At 44.8% G+C, this 24,763-nt stretch overlaps 2 protein-coding genes across 2 annotated transcripts in view; one reads left to right on the top strand and one right to left on the bottom strand.

The window, feature by feature from the left end:
• CNOT7 (CCR4-NOT transcription complex subunit 7) overlaps window positions 1-6,537 on the bottom strand; it is a 62,677-nt gene extending 56,140 nt beyond the window's left edge. Inside the window, exon 1 of the mRNA XM_077477406.1 lies at window positions 6,385-6,537. The gene's annotated coding sequence lies outside the window, so the exon portion shown is untranslated. The remainder of the gene's footprint in view (window positions 1-6,384) is intronic.
• A 58-nt stretch (window positions 6,538-6,595) lies between these two features.
• VPS37A (VPS37A subunit of ESCRT-I) overlaps window positions 6,596-24,763 on the top strand; it is a 66,353-nt gene continuing 48,185 nt past the window's right edge. The window contains exons 1-2 of the mRNA XM_077477405.1: window positions 6,596-6,879; window positions 22,975-23,049. Coding sequence (XP_077333531.1) covers window positions 6,773-6,879; window positions 22,975-23,049 — 182 coding nt within the window. The 5' untranslated portion in view covers window positions 6,596-6,772. The remainder of the gene's footprint in view (window positions 6,880-22,974; window positions 23,050-24,763) is intronic.

Genomic DNA, 24,763 nt, shown 5'->3' with positions numbered 1-24,763 from the left:
CTGAAATTCCTCGTAGTACGTCACTACGTTCACGTTTGTTGCACAAAAATTGTGTACCATTAGCATGCAAGACAAGATCCAGGCACACACCCTTAAGACAAAAATCAGACGCTCGGTTAGCCAACAATTGTTCCGTGTGTACAAAGATTTAGACTTTCTAAAGATATTTGTCTTCAGATTTACCAAAACCATGTAGTGCAAGGGCTGACCTGATTGCATACAAATTGAAACTCTTAAGGTTTGACTTCATATTATATGGTTTTGATAAATCTGAAGACGAAAATATGCAGAAAATCTAATAGTGTGTATGGGGCCTTAGGGTGTCTCCATTTTGGATGGAGGAGCAGCAAAGAGAACTTTGGACAGCAACATTGTCAATCTGGGACAGAGGGATGGACCCACGGCATGCATAGGGCCCAGATACATAATCCTCATCAAGATAAGGATTAAAGCCAAACTTTACCCATAATAACTTGATAAAAAAAAATGTTCTTTAGTAAGGAACATATATTCCATGTTAAAGCGGAGTTCCACACAATTTCACAAATTAAAAGGGGTTGTAAAGGTAAATGTTTTTTCACCTTAATGCATTCTATGCATTAAGGTGAAAAACATCTCACACTGCCGGCGCCCCGAGCCCCCCCGTTTTACTTACCTCACCCCTCGAAAGTCCCGCACTCGCCCCCGACATCCTCTTCGCCGCTCAGCCTGGCCGCTGATTGGCTGGAGTGGATGGATTGATTGAAAGCAGCGCAGCCACTGGCTCGCGCTGCTGTCAATCACATCCAATGACGCGGCGCGCCGGGGCGGGGCCGTGTGATCCAGCAAGAAGCTATAGCCGCTGGCTGTATCACAGGAGAGTGCCCGCAGGTGCTTCTCACCATGCGAGGGAGCTCACATGAACGTGAGAAGTACTTGCGGGAGGAAGCAGAGGCAGCCGCCAAGGGACCCCAAAACGAGCTGCACATTGGAGATAATTATAACATGCTTGTTATTTAAAAAAATTTACTTTACAATCCCTTTAACCACTTCAGCCCCGGACCAATAAACAGCCTAAGGACCAGAGGTCTTTTTACAATTTCGCACTGCACTGCTTTAACTGGTAATTGCGCGGTCATGCAATGCTGTACCCAAACGAAATTTGCGTCCTTTTCTTCCCACAAATAGAGCTTTCTTTTGATGGTATTTGATTGCCTCTGCGATTTTTATTTTTTGCGATATAAATGGAAAAAGACCGAAAATTTTGAGAAAAAATGATATTTTCTACTTTTTGTTATAAGAAAAATCGAATAAACTCAATTTTAGTCATACATTTAGGGCAAAATGTATTCAGCCACATGTCTTTAGTAAAAAAAATTTCAACAAGCGTATATTTATTGGTTTGCGCAAAAGTTATAGCGTCTACAAACTAGAGTACATTTTCTGGAATTTACACAGCTTTTAATTTACGACTGCCTATCTCATTTCTTGAGGTGCTAAAATGGCAGGGCAGTACAACCCCCCCCCCCCCCAAATGACCCCATTTTGGAAAGTAGACACCCCAAGGAAGTTGTGGAGAGGCATGTTGAGCCCATTGAATTTTTTTTTTTTTGTCCCAAGTGATTAAATAATGACACAAAAAAAAAAAAAAAAAAAAAAAAAAAGTTTACAAAAAGTTGTCACTAAATGATATATTGCTCACACATGCCATAGTTATATGTGGAATTGCAGCCCAAAATATATTCTGCTGCTTCTCCTGAGTACGGGGATACCACATATGTGGGACTTTTTGGGAGTCTAGCCGCGTACGGCACCCCGAAAACCAATCACTGCCTTCAGGATTTCTAAGGGTGCAGATTTTTGATTTCACTCCTCACTACCTATCACAGTTTCGAAGGCCATAAAATGCCAAAATAACACAAAACCCCCCCAAATGACCCCATTTTGGAAAGTAGACACCCCAAGCTATTTACTGAGAGGCATGTTGAGTCCATGAAATATTTTATATTTTGCCACAAGTTGCAGGAATTTTACAATTTTTTTTTTTTTTTGCACAAAGTTATCACTAAATGATATATTGCTCACACATGCTATGGGCATAAGTCAAATTACACCCCAAAATAAATTCTGCTGCTTCTCCCGAGTACGGGGATACCACATGTGGGGGACTTTTTGGGAGCCTAGCCACGTACGGGACCCCGAAAACCAAGCACTGCCTTCCAGATTTAAATATAAAATGCTACCAAAAAAACTGTTAGCGATCGCAGGGATCAGGCCTGACTCTGCGATCGCGGCAGTTATGTGTTTAGTGTTTTGTAAGTGACAGTGATCAATCGATACTGCACTTGGGTGGGCTGGGCGGAGGGGCAAAACGCAGGTGCTAGCAGGTATCTGGGCTGATCCCGCTAACAATGCGTTTTTTTGGAACCCTAAACTGCTGGGGACGCTAGTATAGATCTGATCAGATCAGATATTGATCTGTTCAGATTCTATACCACTACGGGAGGTGTATGCTTTGCGTGTGGGTGTTAGCGGTACTGGCACTAACCTAGCGCTGCCTGGGGCGACGCAGACCCTGACCCTAAAACCTAATTGATATCACCCGCCGGGTGATCAGGGGGTTAAACCTTTATTGGGTAATAAATGGTGGGTGCCCTGATGCTATAAAAAGCAAACTAACCAGAGTCACCCGTAACACTGATACGGGATCACTGGTGAAAGGGTTAACTAGGGGCAATCAGGGGGTTCAAATTTTTATTAGGTAGTATATGGGGGTCCCTGGCGCTATATAAAAACCTGACGGGGAACCTAAAAAAATAACTAGCTACCTAGCGACACTAGTGACACTAATGCAGCGATCAGAAAAATTATCGCTTAGTGACACCGGCAAAAGGGGGTGAAAGGGTTAACTAGGGGCAATCAGGGTAGTATATCGGGGTAGTAATATTGGGTAGTATATCGGGGTACCTAGCGCTATAAAAACCTGGCGGTGAACCTAAAAAAATAACTAGCTACCTAGCGACACTAATGCAGTGATCAGAAAAATGATCGCTTAGTGACACTGGCAAAAGGGGGTGAAAGGGTTAACTCTAGGGGTAATCAGGGGGTTAAACCTTTATTGGGGGGGTAGGGGGCTACCCTGGACCTAACACTAACTGCCCTGACAGTTTTTACTTTTACAACTGACACTGAATGCAGTGATCAGTAAATAAATGATCACTGCAATCAGTGACACTGTGACTGGGGGGGGGGGGATTGGGGGGCGATCGGGGGGGGGGGTTTGTGTACCTATGTGTACCTATGTGTTAGAGTAGTGTTTTGGTGCACTTACTTTTAGTCTTCTCCTCGTAGTCCGGTCAATAAGACCGCCCCGAGGAGAATGACATCACTTCCTCCCTGCCTGTGTATACAATACACAGTGGGAGGAAGCTTCTCATTCGCCAGGAGCGATCGAGAGGGGATGGCCAGAAAGCAACGGCCATCCCCTCATCCCGGATCGCTCCTGAAGCGAAACGGACCGCCGTATCCAGCGGGTATCCTGCCGATGCCATTGTAATGACGTACATTGGCAATACGGCGGTCCTTAAGTGGTTAAGCTTATTCCCAAACTGGCATAATAGACAGTGACAAATGGCAGCAATTTTTTTTCCTCTAAGGGTTACCTTTTTATTGATGTGGCGTTTCCAGTCCTAGCCACCCACGGGTATCGGATAGAAAGTAATTCTGGACTGCCACACTCCAAAAAAAAAATATTTGCCTGTGTAGTGTGAAACGCGTTAGACTGTCTGTTCTGCTGCGATGTATTTTTGATCTTGCATTTTGAATAAAAGGCAAATATTATTTTGGAGCGTGCTGGTCCAGAATTACTTTCTATCCATTGCTATATGCATTGCCAGCTTCTAAACTGGTGAAGAGGTTTACTTTCGTTAGCTCCACCTGGAGCAGCGACACCCTTTTCTTCCCTACCTTGATTCCTGGGCACCCACGGGTATTGCCGTCAGATCCGGCGGTGCAATATCTCCTGTGACGGCACACTGACTCATGGGAGCTATGAATCAATATTCCCAGGAGTCAGTGTGGCTAGCCGCCTCTAATTATCGTGATCTTCTGAAAGCGGAAGTGATACGATGACGCAAGGACGTTGCCATCACAATGGGGTGGGCACTTCCGATGACGGCGCCCGTTGTGATGGCAACATCGGAAGCTTACAGCGCTGCAACGTGTACTGAATGCGTGGTGACAGGAGGTGCATGCTGGCACCATATACCGGATATGTCTGCCTGTGGGCTTCTCATGCCCACAGGCAAGATGACAAAGTCCAGGAACATATTATATAAGTTATTTTTATATACGAAACCGGACATCACGGGGTAATTTGAAAAAAGCAAGCGAGTTTCACGCTTACATTAAATTAGCTTAGGAATATAGAAAAAAAATAAAAAATTGATTAGATGTTGGAACTCTGCTTTAAAAAGTATGCTACCAAAATGAATGCGTGCTGTAAATTTCCTCCAGCATTGCTCCTGTTTTTTCTTGCTGGTGCCCAGAGCCCCTGAACAGTAATAAACTATATATAGTGGAACTATACCCATAAATTTTACAGTTTTAAAAAACAGTCACATTCCTGGAATGATGGGATTGCTAACTATTACATTTGCTTGCTTTCTTCAACCAATCCGTCAAACCATTAAATGGCTGGCGTCATAACTGATCATATGTGCAGCACCATGGCAGTTGCAGATCAAACAGAAGCAGCTTCCTTGGCAGTAAAGGATAAGAGGGTTTAATTCTGCTTTAAGACCCCTTTCACACCAAGGCGTTTTGCAGGCACTATAGCGTTAGAAATAGCGCCTGCAATCCGCCCTAAAAAAGCTGCACCATTGTCTGTACACTACAGCGGTGCGCTGGCAGGACGTCAGGGAAAAGTCCTGCCAGCAGCTTCTTCGTATGTTTACCGCTCCTCCACCGCTGCTCCCCATTGAAATGGAGCAGCTCTGTAATACCGCCAGCAAAATGCCGCTATTGCGGCGTATTACTGGTGGTTTTAACCCTCTCTCGGCCGCTAGCAGGGGGTAAAGGCACCCGCTAGTGGCCGAAATGCGCTGCAAATCCGGCGGTAAAACGCTGCTAAAAATAGCAGTGTTTTACCGCCGACACTATGGGCGGTATGGTGTGAAAGGGGTCTTAGCCAGTCAGCAGATCGGCCTCTATAAAAAGTCAACAGTGCCTAAAAATAGAGAGCAACTGAGCATGTGCAGAGCAGGATGAGACAATGTATTATTTGATTTTAAACAATATAGACACACACTTATTTTTAATATTTTACATAGCTATACCAGCAAAAAGGGCCAGCCTGACGTGATCTAACGGGGGGGGGGGGGGGGATTGTGGGAGAAAATATATTTTGATTAGAGTTGGCCTTTACTGCTTCCCACCTCATCCCTTTAAACCCGAACACATACGAATTACACAGGTTCTGAGGCTAATTTAATGCAAAAAAGGTGCCAAGTGCTTTTAATTGCCATGTTAATCAGCGTAATTCAGTGTAATTAATATGTTTGGGTTTAAAGGGATGAGGTGGTAACCCTACATCCGAGCCAAACGTCAAGTGCGAGCTCTTACATCCTGGGTGGATGTCATACGAGTAATTGTCATTCAAAGTGTGAGAGTGCTAAAAAAAATAAAAAAAAATGGCCTGGGCAGGAAGGGGGTGAAGGAGTCCGGTATTGAGGTGGTTAAGAAAGCTGGTAGAAAGAGCGCTGACGGCTTTGCTCTGATCATAATGGGATGCTGCCTTCTATACCAGTATTTCTCAATTCCCGTCCCCAAGGTATCCCAACAGGTCACGTTTTTAGGATTTCCCTCAGCTGAAACAGCTGTGGCGATTACTAAGGCAGTGAAACTGATCAAATCACCTGTGCAAAATAATGGAAAGCCTGAAAACATGAATTGTTGGGGTGCCTTATGAACTGGAGTTGAGAAAAACTGCTCTATACAGTGCAAGGGGTAGAAGGCAAGGCAGCAGTCTTTCAGCAGGGATGCTAAGCAGTCTTCCAGCAAAGCACAGTCTTTCAGCAAGGGTGCCAAGTGTAGTATCTACTTGACAGATAGCCTATAGTGAGGAGCATAATGTATACAGTAAAGGAATGTGACCTTACAGCACAACAACAAATAAATGTTGCCCCCCCCCCCCCCCTCAGTAAGTATGATGAAAGTAACCTGCTGTCAGAGCTGCTATAAGTCAGCAGTGTCATCCCCCCACCGGGTGTCCTGTCCATACACGTCCCCTCCCCCCCGGGGACAACATCCACCTGCTGGCCGTCCATAGGCAGAGCTGTCAAACAATGGGACCCTCCCCTCAGTCCTGTCCTCCCGGCTATACACACTCTCCCTCTCCCCCCTCACCTCCTGCTCTGTCTTCTCATCCAGAAATAGTCTCCCCCGCTTCAGCACCGCGTCACTGCCCGTCTCTATGAGGTCACTCAGCTCTCTGCAAAGGTCTACTACGTCACCAACGCGACGTCCAGCCGCCGCATTCTACCCCGGGCGCACCGAGATGACGCAAGAGACCGGCGGGCGGGGCCTCGCCTTGTGGCCGGGGTACGTCACCATGACGAGGGGAGAATTGTCACACAGTGCGACCTGAAGAGAAGTAGAGAGGGGGGCCAGGAGGAGTGTGAGGATAACATGGGGGGGCCGGACACATGGACAGTGTGAGCCTCCGATCATCCTCTCACCACAACAACAATAACACGACCAGCCGCCCCTCCCCCTCCCTCCAGATTATCCGACCATGAGCTGGTTCTTCTCCTCCAAGGGATCCAGACCTCTGCCGGCCCTCAGCAGCCTGCAACAGCAGAGACAGCGCCAGCTAGACTGCCTCAAGGCCTGTCACAGCAGGTGAGACCACGGGGAGGGGGACTTCTTGTTGGAGGATACTGCAGCAGTCATCACCTAGGAGCCTCATCCCTTCTCTAGCCATAATAAAGAGTGAGACTCAGAGTTGGAGAATACAGCGGAAGAAGTGAGACTCCTAGTTGGAGAATTCAGTAGGAGTCTCACTTCTTTTGTTGCTTTCTACAACTTTTGAGCCTTACTTCTTTTCCTGCGTTCTCCCACCAGAGTCTCACTCTTTTTGTTGCATTCGACAATTCTAAGTCTCACTTCTTCTGTATTCTCCAACTAGGAGTCTCGGTAAAACGCCGCTATTTTTAGTGGTGCTCTACTTCCAATTTTGCAACGCTATTCGGCCGCTAGCAGGGTGCTTTTACCCCCGCTAACAGCTGAGAGAGCGTTAAAACCACCACAAAGCGCTGCTGCAGCAGCACTATGCTGGCAGTATAGCCGCACTGCCCCATTGATTTCAATGGGCAGGAGCGGTGAAGCAGCGGTGTACACCGCTCCAAAGATGCGGCTTGCAGGACTTTTTTTTTACCATCCTGCCAGCACATCGCCTCCGCATGAGAGCAGTCGGGGCAGGGGCGTACTAAGTGGGGGGGCGGGCCGCCCCGGGTGCCACACACTGGGGGGGTGTCAGGCCAGCGCCCCCCCTCTGCAACTGAAGTGTCAGACAGCGCCGTGCCTCGGTTCCACAGCCCACACAGAGAGAGCCCGAGGCACTGGCAGTGGGCGGCATTGCAGGGGGGGTGCGAGCAGCACGTGAGTGGAGTGACATCTGCCGGCTCAGTGATCCGGGACCCGGCGCAATAATCCCATTCTCTCTGTGGTCGCGTCGCGCGGCCGTTCTGATCAGTCTCGGGCAGCGGCTGTCACTCACAGCCGAGCAGAGTGAAGCCGCCTCCCCCTCCTACATGCACAGCACTGTGTAGACGAGGGGGAGGCGGCTTCACTCTGCTCGGCTGTGAGTGACAGCCGCTGCCCGAGAGTGATCAGAACGGCGCGACGTGAGTCACGCGACCACAGAGAGAAGGGGATTATTGCGCCGGGTCCCGGATCACTGAGCCGACAGGTGACACTCCACTCGGGTGCTGCTCGCACCTCCCCCCTGCAATGCCGCTGCCTTGGGCTCGATGTACACTATGGGTCCTTAGGGGAGGCTGTGCACTGTAGGGGGGGTCCTGCACTGTAGGGGGGGTCCTGCACTGTAGAAGGGGTCCTGCACTGTAGAAGGGGTCCTGCACTGTAGGGGGGTCCTGCACTGTAGAAGGGGTCCTGCACTGTAGGGGGGGGGTCTGTACTGTAGGGGAAGATTCGGCACTGTAGGGGGGTCTGTACTGTAGGTGAGGATTCTGTACTGTAGGGAAGTCTGTACTGTAGGGGGGTCTGCGCTGTAGGGGGAGGGGTCTGTACTGTAGGAGGGTCTGCACTGTAGGGGGGGGTCTGCGCTATAGGGTGGAGGGGTCTGTACTGTAGGAGGGTCTGCACTGTAGGGGGGGGTCTGCACTATAGGGTGGAGGGGTCTGTACTGTAGGAGGGTCTGCACTGTAGGGGGGGTCTGCGCTATAGGGTGGAGGGGTCTGTACTGTAGGAGGGTCTGCACTGTAGGGGGGGGTCTGCGCTATAGGGTGGAGGGGTCTGTACTGTAGGAGGGTCTGCACTGTAGGGGAGGATTCTGTACTGTAGGGGGGTCTACACTGTAGATGGGGGTCTGTATGGTAGGGAGGGGGGTCTGCACTGTAGGGGATCTGTGTAACATGTAGAGGGTCCAGAGCTGTGAGGGGCTGTGTAATGTAAAGGGGTGCAGGGTGCTGTGTAATGTAAAGGGGTCCAGAGGTACAAGGGCTGTGTAATGTAAAGGGGTCCAGAGGTTCAGGGTGCTGTGTAATGTAAAGGGATCCATAGGTACAAGGGCTGTGTAATGTAAAGGGGTCAGGAGGTTCAGGGTGCTATGTTATGTAAAGGGGTCCAGAGGTACAAGAGATGTGTAATGTAAAGGGGTCCTTAGGTGCAAGGTCCTGTGTAATGTAAAGGGGTCCAGAGGTACAGGGTGCTGTGTAATGTAAAGGGGTCCAGAGGTTCAGGGCGCTGTGTAATATAAAGGGGTCAGGAGGTTCAGGGTGCTATGTTATGTAAAGGGGTCCAGAGGTACGAGAGCTGTGTAATGTAAAGGGGTCCAGAGGTTCAGGGTGCTGTGTAATGTAAAGGGATCCATAGGTACAAGGGCTGTGTAATGTAAAGGGGTCAGGAGGTGCAGGGCGCTGTGTAATGTAAAGGGGTCCAGAGGTACAAGAGCTGTGTAATGTAAAGGGGTCCAGAGGTGCAGGCTGCTGTGTAATGTAAAGGGGTCCAGAGGTGCAGGCTGCTGTGTAATGTAAAGAGGTCCTTAGGTGCAAGGTCCTGTCTAATGTAAAGGGGTCCAGAGGTGTAGGGTGCTGTGTAATGTAAAGAGGTCATTAGGCGCAAGGTCCTGTGTAATGTAAAGGGGTCCAGAGGTGCAGGGCGCTGTGTAATGTAAAGGGGTCAGGAGGTTCAGGGTGCTATGTTATGTAAAGGGGTCCAGAGGTGCAGGCTGCTGTGTAATGTAAAGGGGTCCAGAGGTGCAGGCTGCTGTGTAATGTAAAGGGGTCCAGAGGTGCAGGCTGCTGTGTAATGTAAAGGGGTCCAGAGGTGCAGGCTGCTGTGTAATGTAAAGAGGTCCTTAAGTGCAAGGTCCTGTGTAATGTAAAGGGGTCCAGAGGTGCAGGGTGCTGTGTAATTTAAAGGGGTCCAGAGGTGCAGTTGTGGAGAGGAGGGGTACACAGTAGTGACAAAAAGATATTGAAGGATGCAGAGGTATGCAGGGGAAACGGTGGGTGTTTTTACATTTTATGGTGGGGGGGGGGGGGGTGCCAGATATAGGATCCGCCCCGGGTGCCAAATGCTCTAGGTACGCCCCTGAGTCCAGGCTTTCACATTGGAGACACATCACCGGTTCTTTCAGGGCGCTTTTCAGGCGCTATTTTTAGCGCTGTAGTGCCTGCAAAGCGCCTAAGTGTGAAAGGAGTCATAAAGATGGAGAATGCCCCTTTCGCTGCCTTTCTCCGCCTAGGAGGCCCCGCCCCTTTGCTGACTTTCTCCGCCTAGGAGGCCCCGTCCCTTTGCTGCCTTTCTCCGCCTAGGAGGCCCCGCCCCTTTGCTGCCTTTCTCCACCTAGGAGGCCCAGCCCCTTTGCTGCCTTTCTCCGCCTAGGAGGCCCCGCCTTTTTCGCTGCCTTTCTCCGCCTAGGAGGCCCCGCCCCTTTGCTGCCTTTCTCCGCCTAGGAGGCCCCGCCCCTTTGCTGCCTTTCTCCGCCTAGGAGGCCCCGCCCCTTTGCTGCCTTTCTCCGCCTAGGAGGCCCCGCCCCTTTCGCTGCCTTTCTCCGCCTAGGAGGCCCCGCCCCTTTCGCTGCCTTTCTCCGCCTAGGAGGCCCCGCTCCTTTCGCTGCCTTCTCCCAGCTGTGGTGTGGTATTGAAGTCTATAATATGCAGTTTTTCATCCCGGCTCGTGTGTCTGTGCAGCACATAGACATGGGACCCCACGATGTGAACCCCCCAATGCTGGGCACTGGGATAACAGAACGTTTGGCTTTTGTATGGTGTGGTGGACCGTTTCTGTATATAGGGGACAACCAATGGGAGAGAATAAAGGAAAAAGGAGAAGAGGGGGGGGGGGTGGATAGTGAGGTTATGGTGAGGGGGATGGGGCCGGGATAAGGGAGGCTGTTCTAGACTGATGGAGAAAAAAATAAGTGGGGCTAGTTGTTTTGTTGTACATCTTTCCTCTTGTCTGTTGTAACTGTTCTGAATGATTTCTGAATATACATTGTCTGGAACTTGTCGTTTTGCGGTTTTCACCCCCCCCCCCCCCCCCAAAAAAAAAATCGTTTGATATTAATTTGTTGTCAAACAAATAAACATTTTACCATAAAGAGAAATATTCACACTGACCATTGTAGTCTTGTCAGTCTTTATAAGTTGTCCCAGCAACAGATTTGTTTCCCTTTTGCGATTAAAGGTTTTCTATGAATAAATAAAAGCTGACCATTGTAAGCACCCCTGTCAGTGGAAAATGGTTTGTGGCAGCCCTGTAAATTTGAACTTTTGCTGTACAGCTCAGTCTGTAAAGAAAGGTGAAAAAGAAGCGATTTACTGGCCAAATCACCAGGTGAAAAAAGAAAACAAATGCAACCACCACATTTCAGAGCTGGTAAGCTGCAATATATTGAACTTTGGTTTACTGTCACTTGTTCTTAACTGCGCAAGTGACATACTGGGATCAAAGGGGGCGATTCTTTTTTTTTTTCCTCTTAGAGATTGCAGTCATTGCTTCAGCAGACTGTCCTCCATGTGACACATTAGTCATTGTTACATGCGCCTCAGCATGGCTCTACTTGTTACTTTACTGTCAGCTGACAGCACACTGACTCCACAACATTCCTATCTCTTCTATTTCACTTTCTGCTCAGCCCTCCCAGCTGTGTGAACTTTGTTTCCTGAAAGAATATACTGCTGCAAAAAATGACTTTCTGCCTTACCAAGCAAACATGACCCCTTCTGTTTTCCAGTGTATGTGAGAAAACCAGAGCATCATGATAATGATTACTATGGATAACACTCCAGTGAGTTTTAAAAAACAAAAAAAAAAAAAAAATATAACTACATTTTTTTTTTTTTTTTTTTTTAAATATAAAAGATATTATGCCAAGTAAATAGATACCAAGCAAGTCATGCTTTAACCACTTAAGGACCGGACCTCTTTTTCTGACTTGGTGTTTACAAGTTAAAAACACTTTTTTTGCTAGAAAATTACTTAGAACCCCCAAACATTATACATTTTTTTTTATAACACCGTAGAGAATAAAATGGCGGTCATTGCAATACGTTTTGTCACACTGTATTTGCTCAGCGGTCTTACAAGTGCACTTTTTTGGGGGGGAAAAAATTCACTTTTTGAATAAAAAAATAAGACAACAGTAAAGTTAGCCCAATTTTTTTTTATATTGTGAAAGATAATGTTACGCCGAGTACATTGATATCCAACATGTCATGCTTCAAAATTGCGCCCACTCATGGAATGGCGTCAAACTTTTAACTTTTAAATTCTACTGGTTGTATGTTTTGAGTTAGAGGAGGTCTAAGGCTAACGATCACGGTGATTCCTCACATGTGGGGTTTGACCACCATTTTTGTATGCGTTCGCTTCTGTGCATGAGCTCGTCGGGACGGGGTGCTTTGTAAAAATAAATAAAACATTTTTTATTTTTTTTTACTGTTTAAAAAAAAAATAAAAAAAAATAAAGAATTTACAAGGAATGTAAACATCCCTTGTAATAGAAAAAAGCATGACAGGACATCTTAAATATGAGATCTGGGGTCAAAAAGACCTCAGATCTCATATTTGGACTTAAATGCAATAAAAAAAAAAAAAATGGGCCTTTACGGCCTATGGGCAGAAGTGATGTTTTGACGTCGCTTCCACCCTGCTATGGTATGGAGATGGGTGGGGGCCATCTTAGTCTCACTTGTCTCCATACCCAGCCATGGAGAGGACACAATCGCCTCTGCCGCAGCAGCTTCTGCTATTGCCGAGATATCCCTCTTCAAAAAGGGATGGTCGGTAAGTGGTTAAAATTGCGCACACCCGTGCAACGACAACAAACATTTTACAGGTTACCAGTTTATATTTACACAGGAGGTCTGGTGCTAGAATTGCTGCCTGTGATGTGATGATCACAGTGACAGCTCACGTGTGGGACAATTGCTGTTTGTGTGTGGGTTGTGTGTTCATCTTTGCTCGGGGGAACTTTTACATTTTAGGCTTTTTTTTTAAATAGTTTATTTTGTTTTATTTTTATACTGTCAAAAAAAATGTCTGATTACTTTTATGTTTTTTAATGTAAACATCCTTGTGACAGCAATAGGCAAGTGACAGGTACTCTTTATGGAAAGATCTGAGATTTATAAGACCCCAAATCACTCCTCTGCCCTTAAAAGCATTTAAAACGCCAAGATCGTTGTTTATTAATGCTTTTGATTTTTTTTAAAATTGTACCATTTGACATCCAGGTAAACTGGAAGCGATGTTGGGCCATCACTTCAGGGTTATCATAGCAGAGAGACAATCCTGGCTTTGTTCGGGTGTCTGACCAGCCAGCGGACCTACCAGCTAGTCACTTGAGTCTCCCGGTGGAATGGGAGAGTCCGAGCAAGCTGCGGAAGTTGACAACGGGGGGGAGGCGTGGTGAAATGTCCCTTCCTGATGTTTGTAAAGCAGTCCACTGGCTAGTTGGCTGCTAGAATTGCTTTTACAAAAGCGCTGACTGCTGTCTCTAAACGGCAGCTTCAGGCATCAGCCTGGTATATCCACTTGTGTACGACCAGTGACGTACGGGGTACGTCACTGGTCGTCAAATAGATAATGCAAAAAAATTTAGAAAGTTGGCACAGTACAACATAAAAGGTTTCCTAGAGAAGATGTTTGTGCCAGTTATTTTTCTTGAGTCGGGGCTTATTCACATTTAGAGATGCAGAATTAATCGTTAAAAAATCGCAATCTCGATTCAACCCCTCTGACAATCTCTATTGCACAGTTTGCTGATTCTTTCATATAACAGAGGAGAGACTTATCTGCTCACTCAGCTGTCAAAAGAAAACATCCAGGCAGCCTGCCAAGTTTTTAATATGAAACATTGTAACTTAGCTTCCTTCTTAGATCAAAGGGATAAACTTCTGTTTGTAAAGAAAAAATCCAGGCAGCCTGCCAAGTTTTCAACAACATGTAAATGCAGGAAGTTTAACCACTTAGGCTGGGTTCACACTGCTGCGGCTAGGAGACCCGGATGTGATTAGATAGTATGGCTGAATTTGCATCGCACCCGCTCCAAACTCGCACGACCCTTTTTTTTGGTCCGCAGCAGATTCCTGTCCGAGTTTGCAGATCGCACTGCGATATGCGAACTGATCTGGGGGTGTCATTAAGGTTTCACTGACCCTCCCAGCAGTCCGCATAGGGCAGTGTGAACTGCCGGCGGGAGGCATGCGATGCAGGAACCCGCCGCGGATTCGCGGCGTTCCCGCATCGCTGTAGTGTGAACCCAGCCTTAAAGTCTAAATCTTTTTCTGACACTTCTTTCTTAAGTTTAATCCAATATTTTTTGCTAGAAAATTACTTGGAACCCCCAAACTTCACAAATGTCGCACTATTTGCCCAGCGGTCTTTCAAATGCAATTTTTTGGGAAAAAATACACTTCAGTGAATAAAAAACAAAACAAAAAAAATGAAACCGTAAAGTTAGCCCAATTTGTTTTACTTTAATGTGAAAGATGATTTTACGCCGACAGAATCGTGATCTATCTTCTAAGCAAAAAAATTGTGATTCTCATTTTATCCAGAATCGTGCAGCTCTAACACGCATTCCCCTGCGTCATGTTTTAGGGCAGCCTATTTACAGTGAGCTGTTCTATGCGTGGGAAATTGCAAAAAAAGGTGTCAGCATTATATAAGGGAAAACGCACTATTTTGGACGCGTTTCACCTTGTATGGTGAAGGTCTATTAAGCCAGGGGTTGACAAATTTGCTTGGAATCTAGGAGCCAGCTAAAAAAGTCAGGAGCCAGGTCCGTGACGGTGATCTGGACCTGTCCCTGACCTGACATGGAGACGAGTGAGGGGAAGATAGCCCCCCACATATGAGATCACCTCTCATTGGACACACCGCTCGAGTGCTAAATGGCCGCTGTGATTGGCCATTTAGCATGATCTGTGATTGGCTGTATCCAAGGGACACGGCCAACACAGAACTTCCCCGATGCGCCCATGGCGGCGTGCAGAGGAGAAGTAAACAGGAGGATGTCCAGGGACGCCCTCCCGGCAATTGGTGTGCGCGGTAGACATCTTTCGTCTATAGCACGGGCACGAAGTGGTTAACAAAAGAAGGTGGCTTCTTTTATTTCCTCCATATTCCCGCTCATTTACTGCCATATCCCCGCTAAGGGTTCGATCAGGTCCGCCTGAAAAACTGACAGGTGAACCTGATCAGACAGCCCTTGTGAAAGGGGCCAAGCAGGTAGGGATACAAATAATATTTTTTTTTTCCTTAATTAAAATTAATTTTTTTTACTTAAAAAAAATAAATAAAAGCCATTATGAATAATAAAAAAAAAAATATATATATTTACCAGCCACCACACTCATCGTTGGGCAAAAGGCGCCAGATGACGCCCGCAATCGCTTCCTTCTCTTCACTTTGGGAAGGAAATGGGCAGGCAGTGAAAAACAGGCAGAGCTTTGACGCTCCATTAGGATTAGCATTATTGGATGGGTTGTAATTTCAACATCCACCACAAGATGGCGCCAGACTACGGAAAGACTTTAGAAGGCCGCAACGCCGCGGCCCCAATTGCTGGCCGGCGAGGCCTGATGCAAGCGGACGGCAGAGTTCGGGATCCACACGGAGACAGGATACCCCAGCTGTGTTGCCCCAGGCGCCAGGACGCAAATTCTAGTCGCAAATGTGACCTGGCGCCCAGGGTTTGTCGAGCCCTGTATTAAGCGATGGTTTCTGTTTGGATTTATTTTCTTGTTGGATAAGCCCCTGTCAAATACACAGGTCATAGTGCTGGTTCAGAAGTGTACTTCTTTTTGTATTGCTGCTCCAGTGTGGGCAGTGAGAGAGCCAGTGGGTTTGCCACTTTTGGGGGGCAATGACTGTTTGCTACTGTTTAGATGTACAAAAGTAATTTATGGGAGTGCACATGGCACCATCTTTGTTTTACAACACTCGCTGCGCCTTTATCTTTATAAATCACATAAACCTGCATGTTTCTTTTTCTTTTTCTAATCTAGTCTTTAATTGAAGGCTCTCAAGGCCCAGAAGGATTTCTTCCCATTGGTACATCACAGTATATTCAATGTTTTCATCCTTCCATGACTTCAAGTCCAAGCTTGCCTATTTCTGATAAAGATCTTGTCATTTCTAAATGACATTCTGTATATCTGCTTTATTCTCTCTGTATTGTAAAATCTTCAATAAAGACGATTGAACATGGGGCAGATGGTCTGGGTTTGGAGTTATGTCCATAATCTGATATGTCTAGTACGCTGTTATGTGCACTTGCTCTATGTGAGTCCTTTGAGAACTTCCCCTGATAACGGTACTTCCGTGTTGATTCTGTTGATAATACAATGCATTGTATATAACTTGTTTATACTGTATAATGGTAATGTGAAATAAAAAAACAAAACGATTAAATTAGACACTTGAATATAAGAAACTGATTGTTGGGTCCGACATAGGTTTACAACAAAGGATTTGCAGCCTTGGGCTTTGTTGACCAGTACATAGAAAACCCTGTAAATATGTTTCACATCTACAACGTTTTATACAAAGCTAGAAGTAACCGGTACATAAGGTGTTTGTAAAGGCTGAAGGTTTTTTACCTTCATGCATTCTATGCACAAAGGTAAAAAACCTTCAGCCTGTAGCTCCCCCCCCCCCCCCCAAGCCCCCCATAATACTTAAGCCCAATTTTAAGAATATGGAAATGTAAATATAAACTGCTAAATACCCTTTCTCATCAACGGTATACAGTAGCAGTCTGGTGACTTCTATCGGTGTCTGGTAAAGCTTGTAGGAGGAGTTTTCATTTTCCTCTGACTGTCCTATGAGGCTGCATGATCCCTGACCCTCTGTCTGGACAGTGCTGATTGGCCCTGTGCTGATCACATGCACCCTCCCAAAAAAGAAAAAAAAAACTCTAGCAATACACACCAAACTGAGCATGTGCAGCTTGCACCCAAGTCTCTGTTCTATCAGGAGATGGATTGGGCACTGTAAAAGAATGGGAGGATCAGAGGAGATGGGAACAAACAGGCCTTTTTACACAGTGCAGTGGATTAACCCCCTAGGTTCCACAGTGAGTATAACAAGCATGCTTTACTGCATATACAGACTGATTTTACTGTTGTGGGTTTAGTAAGACCCCTTTCGCACGGGCGGCTGTTCTGCCGCTGTTAAAGCATGTTTTGTTATTTTTTTTATTCTGAAATTCAGAGAATCATGGCACAGCGTTCACTTGCAGTTGTACATTGCGATTATCTGCGTTTAGCTGCGTTTGGAAAATTCTTGCTATTTCTGATGTGCTTCCTATTGTTTTTCTTTCCTTGTTGCCGCTATCTGCAGGAGAAATAGTACGTTGTGATACCTGCAGTGATGTTCAGATAGCTGCAGTAAATAGTTCCTGGACACAGTCAACTTTATTTTTTCTATCTGCACAAAACCGCATGTAACAAAACCGTCACTAAACGCAGTGTGTGAATGGGCCCATAGGAAAGCATTGTGTGCATTTAGCTGCGGTAGATAACGTCATCTGTCTGCAGTTAAAAGCACAATTCTATCCACCCGTGTGAAAGGGGCCTAACACGTTAATGGAAAGGACAATGCTTCTAAGTTAGTGTACTTTAATTTTTTTAGGTGTTTATTTAGGTTTCCTTTAACTATTTGGAACAGTTTGTGGAAGCAGTATAGAGACACAATAAGGAAGAAAACGGGACATGTAGTGGAATTTTGTGGGCAACAATCTTTAGTGTTTACCCTGAAAGTATAAACATTTCAGATAATATGGCATCATATCTGGATTGTAAGCTCTAACGAGCAGCGCCCTCTGATTCCTCTTTAAAGTGGAAGTAAACTCCCCTATCGTTTTCAGCCAAAGAAGCTGCCATCTTTGCCTCTGTTTAATCTTCAACTGCTATGGTGCTGCACATGTGATTCGTTATGACACCAGCCATTGGATGGTTTGATAGTTTGGCTGAGAGCACAGCCAATGTGCAGTTAGCATTCCCGGCATGCCTTTTTTTTTTTTATTTATTTATTTATTTTTAACTGTTTAAATCAATGGGTTTACTTCTACTTTAAGGCTCCATGCACACTGGAGCTTATAAACTGCAGTTTATTGGAGTTTGGGTGTTTTTTTAAAAGCCCATCAACTCCACTCTGTTAGCCTATGTGTCCATGCACACATGGACGTTTTTTAAGCTTTAATGAGCAGTGGAGTTCATGGGCTTTTTTCTGAACGCCAGAAATTTGCGTTCAAAGTGCAGTTTTTCACTGCCAAAAAGCAACAAATGCTGATAAACACGTGCTAATTGGTGTTCGGTGTTCTATTTTTTTCAATGCACTGTGGGATTTTTGGAGTGTCCTCTATGTAGCTTTATTAAAAACGCTAGTATAAAACGCTGTTAAAAGCAGGTTTTTCAACCAGCGTTTTCTGCCAGTAATCTGGCATCCAGAAAAGGGTTTTTTGAGCTTCAGTGTGCATGGAGCCTTATATTGAATTGTAATGTAACTATACTGGCTGCGCAAACTGTTGGCGCTATATAAATCCTGTATAATAATAATAGTTCAATGGAGTCAAGAAATCGCTGCCAATGTGAGACGAGTTACTGCAGCAGCTAAATTTAAGTGGAGTGAAGTGGGAAAGTTTGGTGAGAGGGGAGGAGAGGGAAATGCAGTGACTCGGAATGGAACATTTACTGTAAGTGTACTAAGTGCCATACAGGACCATATGATCCTTTATAATTAGTATTTGCCAATCTGCTGATTCCTTCCCTTTTTAAAAAAAAAAGAGTAATTGTTGGCAGATTTGTTCATGCATTATTCCTAGTTATTTGGTCTTACGGCTTCTGCAGATGATTGTTGACAGTGACTTTATGCAAACTGAAGTTTGTACAAAATGTTTGCCTTCTCTCTCTATTGAGAATAGGTATGTGTCTGTGTATATACGGTTGGGTGAAGTGCACACAGTGCTCGTGTACCAGAGGGTCTGCGTTCTCAGTACAGGGCCACCAGGAATGGACATGATGGAAGTATAACTGAGAAGGGGCAAAAGTGCTTTGTGGAATGATTGTTCTATGGTGCAAGGGTTCTTGACTCCTGTTCAGGTTAGGGACCTAATATATTATTATTAGTAAGAGCACTATTTATTTTGTTCAATTTATTTTTATTTTTTTCTTTCTTTACCACTTAAGCCCCGGACCATTTTCCAGGACCAGGCCCCTTTTTGCGATTCGGCACTGCGTCGCTTTAACTGACAATTGCGCAGTCGTGCGACATGGCTCCCAAACAAAATTGGCTGCATTTTTTTCCCCCACAAATAGAGCTTTCTTTTCATGGTATTTGATTACCTCTGCGGTTTTTATTTTTTGCACTATAAACAAAAATAGATCGACAATTTTGAAAAGCAATATTTTTTACTTTTTGCTGTAATAAATATCCCCAAAAAATATATAAAAATTTTTTTTTTTTTCCTCAGTTTAGGCCGATTACATATTCTTCTACATATTTTTGGTAAAAAAAATTGCAGTAAGCGTTTGATTGGTTTGCGCAAAAGCTACAATATAGGGCAGGGATATGCAATTAGCGGACCTCCAGCTGTTGTAGAACTACAAGTCCCATGAGGCATAGTAAGACTCTGACAGCCACAAGCATGGCACCCAGAGGCAGAAGCATGATGAGACTTGTAGTTTTCCAACAGCTGGAGGTCCGTTAATTGCATATCCCTGATATAGGGGATAGTTTTATGGCATTTTTATTAATATTTTTTTTTTTACTAGTAATGGTCGGCGATCAGCAATTTTTATTGTGACTGCGACATTATGGCGGACACATCGGACAATTTTGACACATTTTTGGGACCATTGGCATTAATACAGTGATCAGTGCGATTTAAAAATGTCACGGACAGTGAAGGGGTTAACCACTAGGGGACAGTGTAGGAGTGGAGTGTGAGTGTGTGTGTTTTTTTTACTGTTGGGGGGCGTGGCTTGGCATGTGACGTCACTGATTGTCTTTCCCTATAACAGGGAACAGAGGATCAGTGACAGCCACGTTAGGAAGCGCGAGGAGAGATTTGTTTATACTTGCGTCTCCTCGTTCTTCAGCTCTGTGACCTGATCCCGGGACACCGGCGGCGATCGGGTCCGCGGGCCCCGCGGCCACGTTCACAGAGCTCAGGACCGGGTCGTGAGTGGCTGGGTGGCGCGTGCGACCCACGGCTGGGCTCTTAAAGGGCAACGTGCCATTCTGCCGACGTACATCGGCGTGAGGCGGTCCTTAATAACAAACGTGTTATTTACCACCTCTGTGCAAGGGTTTTGCACAGAGCAGCCCCCCCCCCATCCTCCTTTTCTGGGGTCCCTGGTGGCAGTCCTAGCTCCTCCTCATCGAGTGCTCCCATGGAGAGCCACTTTCCATGGGGACAATTGTTACCTTGGAAAGGGTGGGGGGCAGTTCTGTAGGAGGAGAGGAATTCTTTTGGAGGCATTTAAAGGCATACATCAAACATTTACAGTCTTTCCATTGAAGTCTAAGGAACCAAGAACACCTAAATATCTTCTTAAAAAGCTTGTGAACAGAAACAAGAAAGAATGGGATTCTGCATAGGGAAACGAGCATAAAAATTCTCAAGTGTGAATGGGGGTTAAAATAAAGAAGTAGGGGGTGATTTTGAAACTTAGAATCTGGTCAGTCTGGTCTAGAAGCCAGCTTTCCTAAAATAATGCATGAATCAGCTTAGTTTTTTGTTAAGTTGTGTAACTCAGGACTCAACATATTTTCACAACCAGGAGAATTAAGTGCACAAGTAGATATTGCTATTTCAAAAACAGTGCTATGCTTTAAAGTTGTACATTCAATTGTAATACTTGATTCGGAGTCCCATTCAATTTTTTATTTTTTGCGCTTTTAAACAAAATAAAGAGCGACAATTTAAAAAACAAAACAAAAAAAACACAATATTTTGTACTTTTTTTGCTAAAATAAATATCCCAAATTTAAAAAAACAAAAACAAATTTCTTACTCGGTTTAGGCAGATTATATATTCTTCTACATATTTTTGGTAAAAAAAAAAAACGCAATAAGCGTATATTGATTTGTAGCTGTTATAACTTTTGAACAAACTAAATGGGGGGATAGATTTTATGGCATATTTTTTTTTTTTTTTTTTTTTTACTAGTAATGGCAGCTATCTGCTTCTTTTTTTTTTTTTCTATCGGGACTGCGACATTGTGGCAGACGGATCGGACCTTTTTTTTTTTCTTTGGAATTATTGACATTTATACAGCGATCAGAGCTAAAAATAGCCACTGATTACTGTATAAATTTTACTGGCAGGGAAGGGGTTAACACTAGGGGGCGACCAAGAGGTTAAATGTGTTCCCTCAGTGTGTTATAACTGTAGGAGGCATGGGACTGCCTGGGGGAGGAGGCCGATCGTTGTTTCTATATACTAGGAACACACAATCTGTCTCCCCTGCCAGAAGGTGGATTTGTGTGTTTTACACACACAGACAGATCCTCATTCTGGCTCTGTCAGGAGAAATTCCGAGTGTCCGGTGGACATTGCGGTCGCCGGGTGCGCTCATTGCCTCCTCAGTACTACGCCACGCCCCTCCTATACCCCTAAAAGCATCTGCCGTAGAGATATACGCAGAAGAGCTATTCTGCTCTGGCGGCCGATAATATCTTAAGCTGCTGCTATTCCTGCAGTCCCAACTTTCCTGTTTTTGGATGGTTCCATTCTCTTGCTGCATCTTATAAAGCCATTGATGCATGCAGGGACTAGCATTGCATCTCTCTATGCTGGGTGCATTAATAGAAACGCACAGCCCAACAGCCAAGGATGGCAAGGCGCTTCCCTGCTCCTCCCTTCTCCAAGGTAAAAGACTGGCTGAAGATTGCACTGTCCATTATTAACTCTTTTCTATGAAGAGCGAAAGTTCAGGGAAGTAACCTTGAGACGGGGAAGTCAAATACGAACTATTAGGCTTCATATACACAGAACGTTGTTTAACCTCTCCTGAACGATTTAGCTTGACAGCTAGAATCCGACGTCTAAAAACATCCGTTTAGCCGCATCTAGCCACGTTTTTTTTTTTCTAAAAAAAAAAAACCATCTAAACAAAACACTGCTGAGCCCAAATTACCATGGTTAGCAGCGTTTACACTGTTACAGGTATTTGGTGCTTCAAATGCCTTTGAATATCCGTCCTGAATGCATTTTTTTGCGTTCCAAAAATGCCTCTAAACTCAACTGCCTAAAAACTACTATAAATGACCTTTGTACATGTACTGATAAGATAATATAGAGAAGAGTCCAGGGGCAGCTGAAAAGAACACCCAACTGCTCCTAAAAGTCAGTTTACCAGCAGCAGTGTACATGAAGCCTTATGTGTACATTCATATTCTAATCTACCCTGGATGGTAGAAATGCCCTTCGGCTTGATGTACACGGGATGTTTTTCCAACCTCTTCTGAATGATTTAACTTGACAGTTTTGCCGCATTTACATTTTAGCAGCGTTTTCACACGTTTGCGTTTTAGAAGCTTTTGGAGATATAGCTATAAAATATATAATTATTTTTATTCATAATAGCCAAAAATGAAAAAATGCCTCTAAACTCAACTGCCTAGAAATGACTAAAGGACCCTGTGTACATGTACTGATAAGATAGCATAGAGGAGAGTTCAGGGGCAGCGTAAAAAAATGCCCAACTTCTCCTAAGGCTGCATTCACACCTGAGCATAGCGTTTTTTTTACCGCGATTTGCCGCGAATTTGTGCAGGGCAAAAGGTCACCAATGTTAAAAGAAGAAAAACGCCCAAATCAGCCCGATTCGCACGACAAAAAAGGGTCCGGAACTTGTTTGAGCTTCAGGCGTAGGGCTTCAGGCGACTTGGAGTGGAGATGTGAACCATCTCCATTGAGAATAATGGATTTTTTCCACTCCAGCGTTTTGTAGCTTCAGGCGTCAAGCTACAAAATGCTCAGGTGTGAATGGGGTCTAAAAGTCCGTTTAGCAGCAGCAGTGTACATGAGGCCTTACTATTAACCAAACTTTTCCTTTTTTTTTTTTGTTCTTTCGATTTGTAAACACTTTTGTATCTATATTTTTAGTCTGCGTTGCATTATCCATATGTAGGTTTTAGCAATTTTATAGTGCTGAATTTAAAGTATATACATATATTCTACTTTTAGTAAAAAATGCTTCACTAACTGATCTTTAATTCTCTTTTAACAGTATCACTGAAATTCAGAAAGATGTGGAATATAGATTGCCAATTAATGTAAAAAATGTGACCATCAACCTAAACATGTAAGTATCCTTTGTTTTCATGTGGTTTTGTCATTGTTTGTGCTTAAAGCGGTAGTAAACCCGCAATTTTTTATTTTTTTTAACACCTGCAAAGCAAAAGGCATAATGAGCTAGTATGCACCGCATACTAGCTCATTATGAAATACTTACCTTAGAACGAGACCCCGACATCTGGCCCGATCCACGCCGAGGGAGCTGACATGCTCCCTCTGTGTTTCTTCCGGGTATCGCGGCTCCGGGGCTGTGAGTGGCCGGAGCCGCAATATCGTTCCGGCCGGCCACTGCCGGATTTTCAGGCCGAGAATCCCCTTGTGCGCATGCACCGCTGCAGTCAGCGGCTCATACCGAGGGGAATATCTCCTAAACCGTACAGGTTTAGGAGATATTTTTTTTTACCTACAGGTAAGCCTTATTATAGGCTTTCCTGTAGGTAAAAGTAAAAAAATTGAGTATAAACCACTTTAAAGTGGATGTAAACCCTCACATATACCCAATGAGTATGCTGGTCCTTGTGGAGTCCAATCTTCTTTTGGTTCTCTGCGCATTTGGCTGCTTGCTAGTAGCCCATTGGCTTTGGTAAGAGTACCCAATCGTTGTGTTTGGTGGCTGTACATTCGATGACAATTTCCACTCTTGGTGGTCCCCTTCACAAGCACATCGAACTTCTCCCCAGAAGCAGAAGTTTGAATCTATATTGAACGTTTTTTTCACTTCAGTAACTTATTTCCTTTCTCTGAATTTTTTATGATTCATCGCGTGTATTTTTATATGGAAGTTATGATATATTTGATGTTTACATTTTATCCGGATCTGTGATTTACACTTATTATTGGTGTCAGTCATTTTGTATATTTTTATAATTTTAGCACTTTTATTCGTTTGCATATGTCAGCGCTGCACTTTACATCACAGTGACGTGAACAGCCTCAGTTTTACATGTATATTTGCTGCCTTCAGCTTTATATACTTTACAAAGTGCACGTCCTGTTAGAATCTTCGCTTCCTGATTCACCTGTGGGTGTGGATTCTTGCCATACACTGCGAGACAGCTGAATAGAGGAAAAGAACCCCCCCATAGGCAGAAACTTGCAGAGCTGGGCTGTGAATAGACCAGCTCTCTGCTAATCTATTTATAGCACCCATCCCAACACAAAATTCAGGCTTGTTTTATCACAGTTGATGGAGAACTTGTCAGAAGTTATCATGCCAATAACGGAAAAGAACGGAGCAGTAGAAAGCAACAGTGCTTTGAAGAGCGATGAGAAAAGGCCGCAGCCCATGTGTACAACTCCCTGTCCAACAGAAGCCAGTCTCATGACTAGGTTCTGTTGAAGGGGCATGCTGGCTCCAATGGCTGCGATTGGGGATCAGTGTGTCCTGGCAGTGGGGCAGTCTCCCTGTCAGAATACAATAGCACAGCAGGGGAAATTGCTGTACTAACATTGGTTGTGTTAGTACTGTGATATGTCCGTTTTTTCTGTTATTTTAATAAAAAAAAAAAAAGACTTTACAATCCCTTTTAAGTTGGTGGGAAAGATTCCTGGTCATGCTAACATTTTTCAAGTCCTGTACTATTGCTTCCCTGGGATAAAAGGTGGCATTGTATGTGTCTGGTATACACATAAACCTTCATCTGTTAGATTGTCATAGTAATTTAATGGGACATTCCAATATGGGGGTAAAAAGTGTGAGGTAAAACTTTGTCAATGAGGAA

The sequence above is a fragment of the Lithobates pipiens genome, unplaced genomic scaffold (assembly GCF_037356315.1).
Source record: "Lithobates pipiens isolate NorthernLeopardFrog02 unplaced genomic scaffold, aLitPip1_a1.2 Scaffold_13, whole genome shotgun sequence".
In the NCBI taxonomy this organism is placed as follows: domain Eukaryota; kingdom Metazoa; phylum Chordata; class Amphibia; order Anura; family Ranidae; genus Lithobates; species Lithobates pipiens.
Note: the sequence above shows the minus strand (reverse complement) of the source record. Positions and strands in the feature narration are given on the sequence as shown.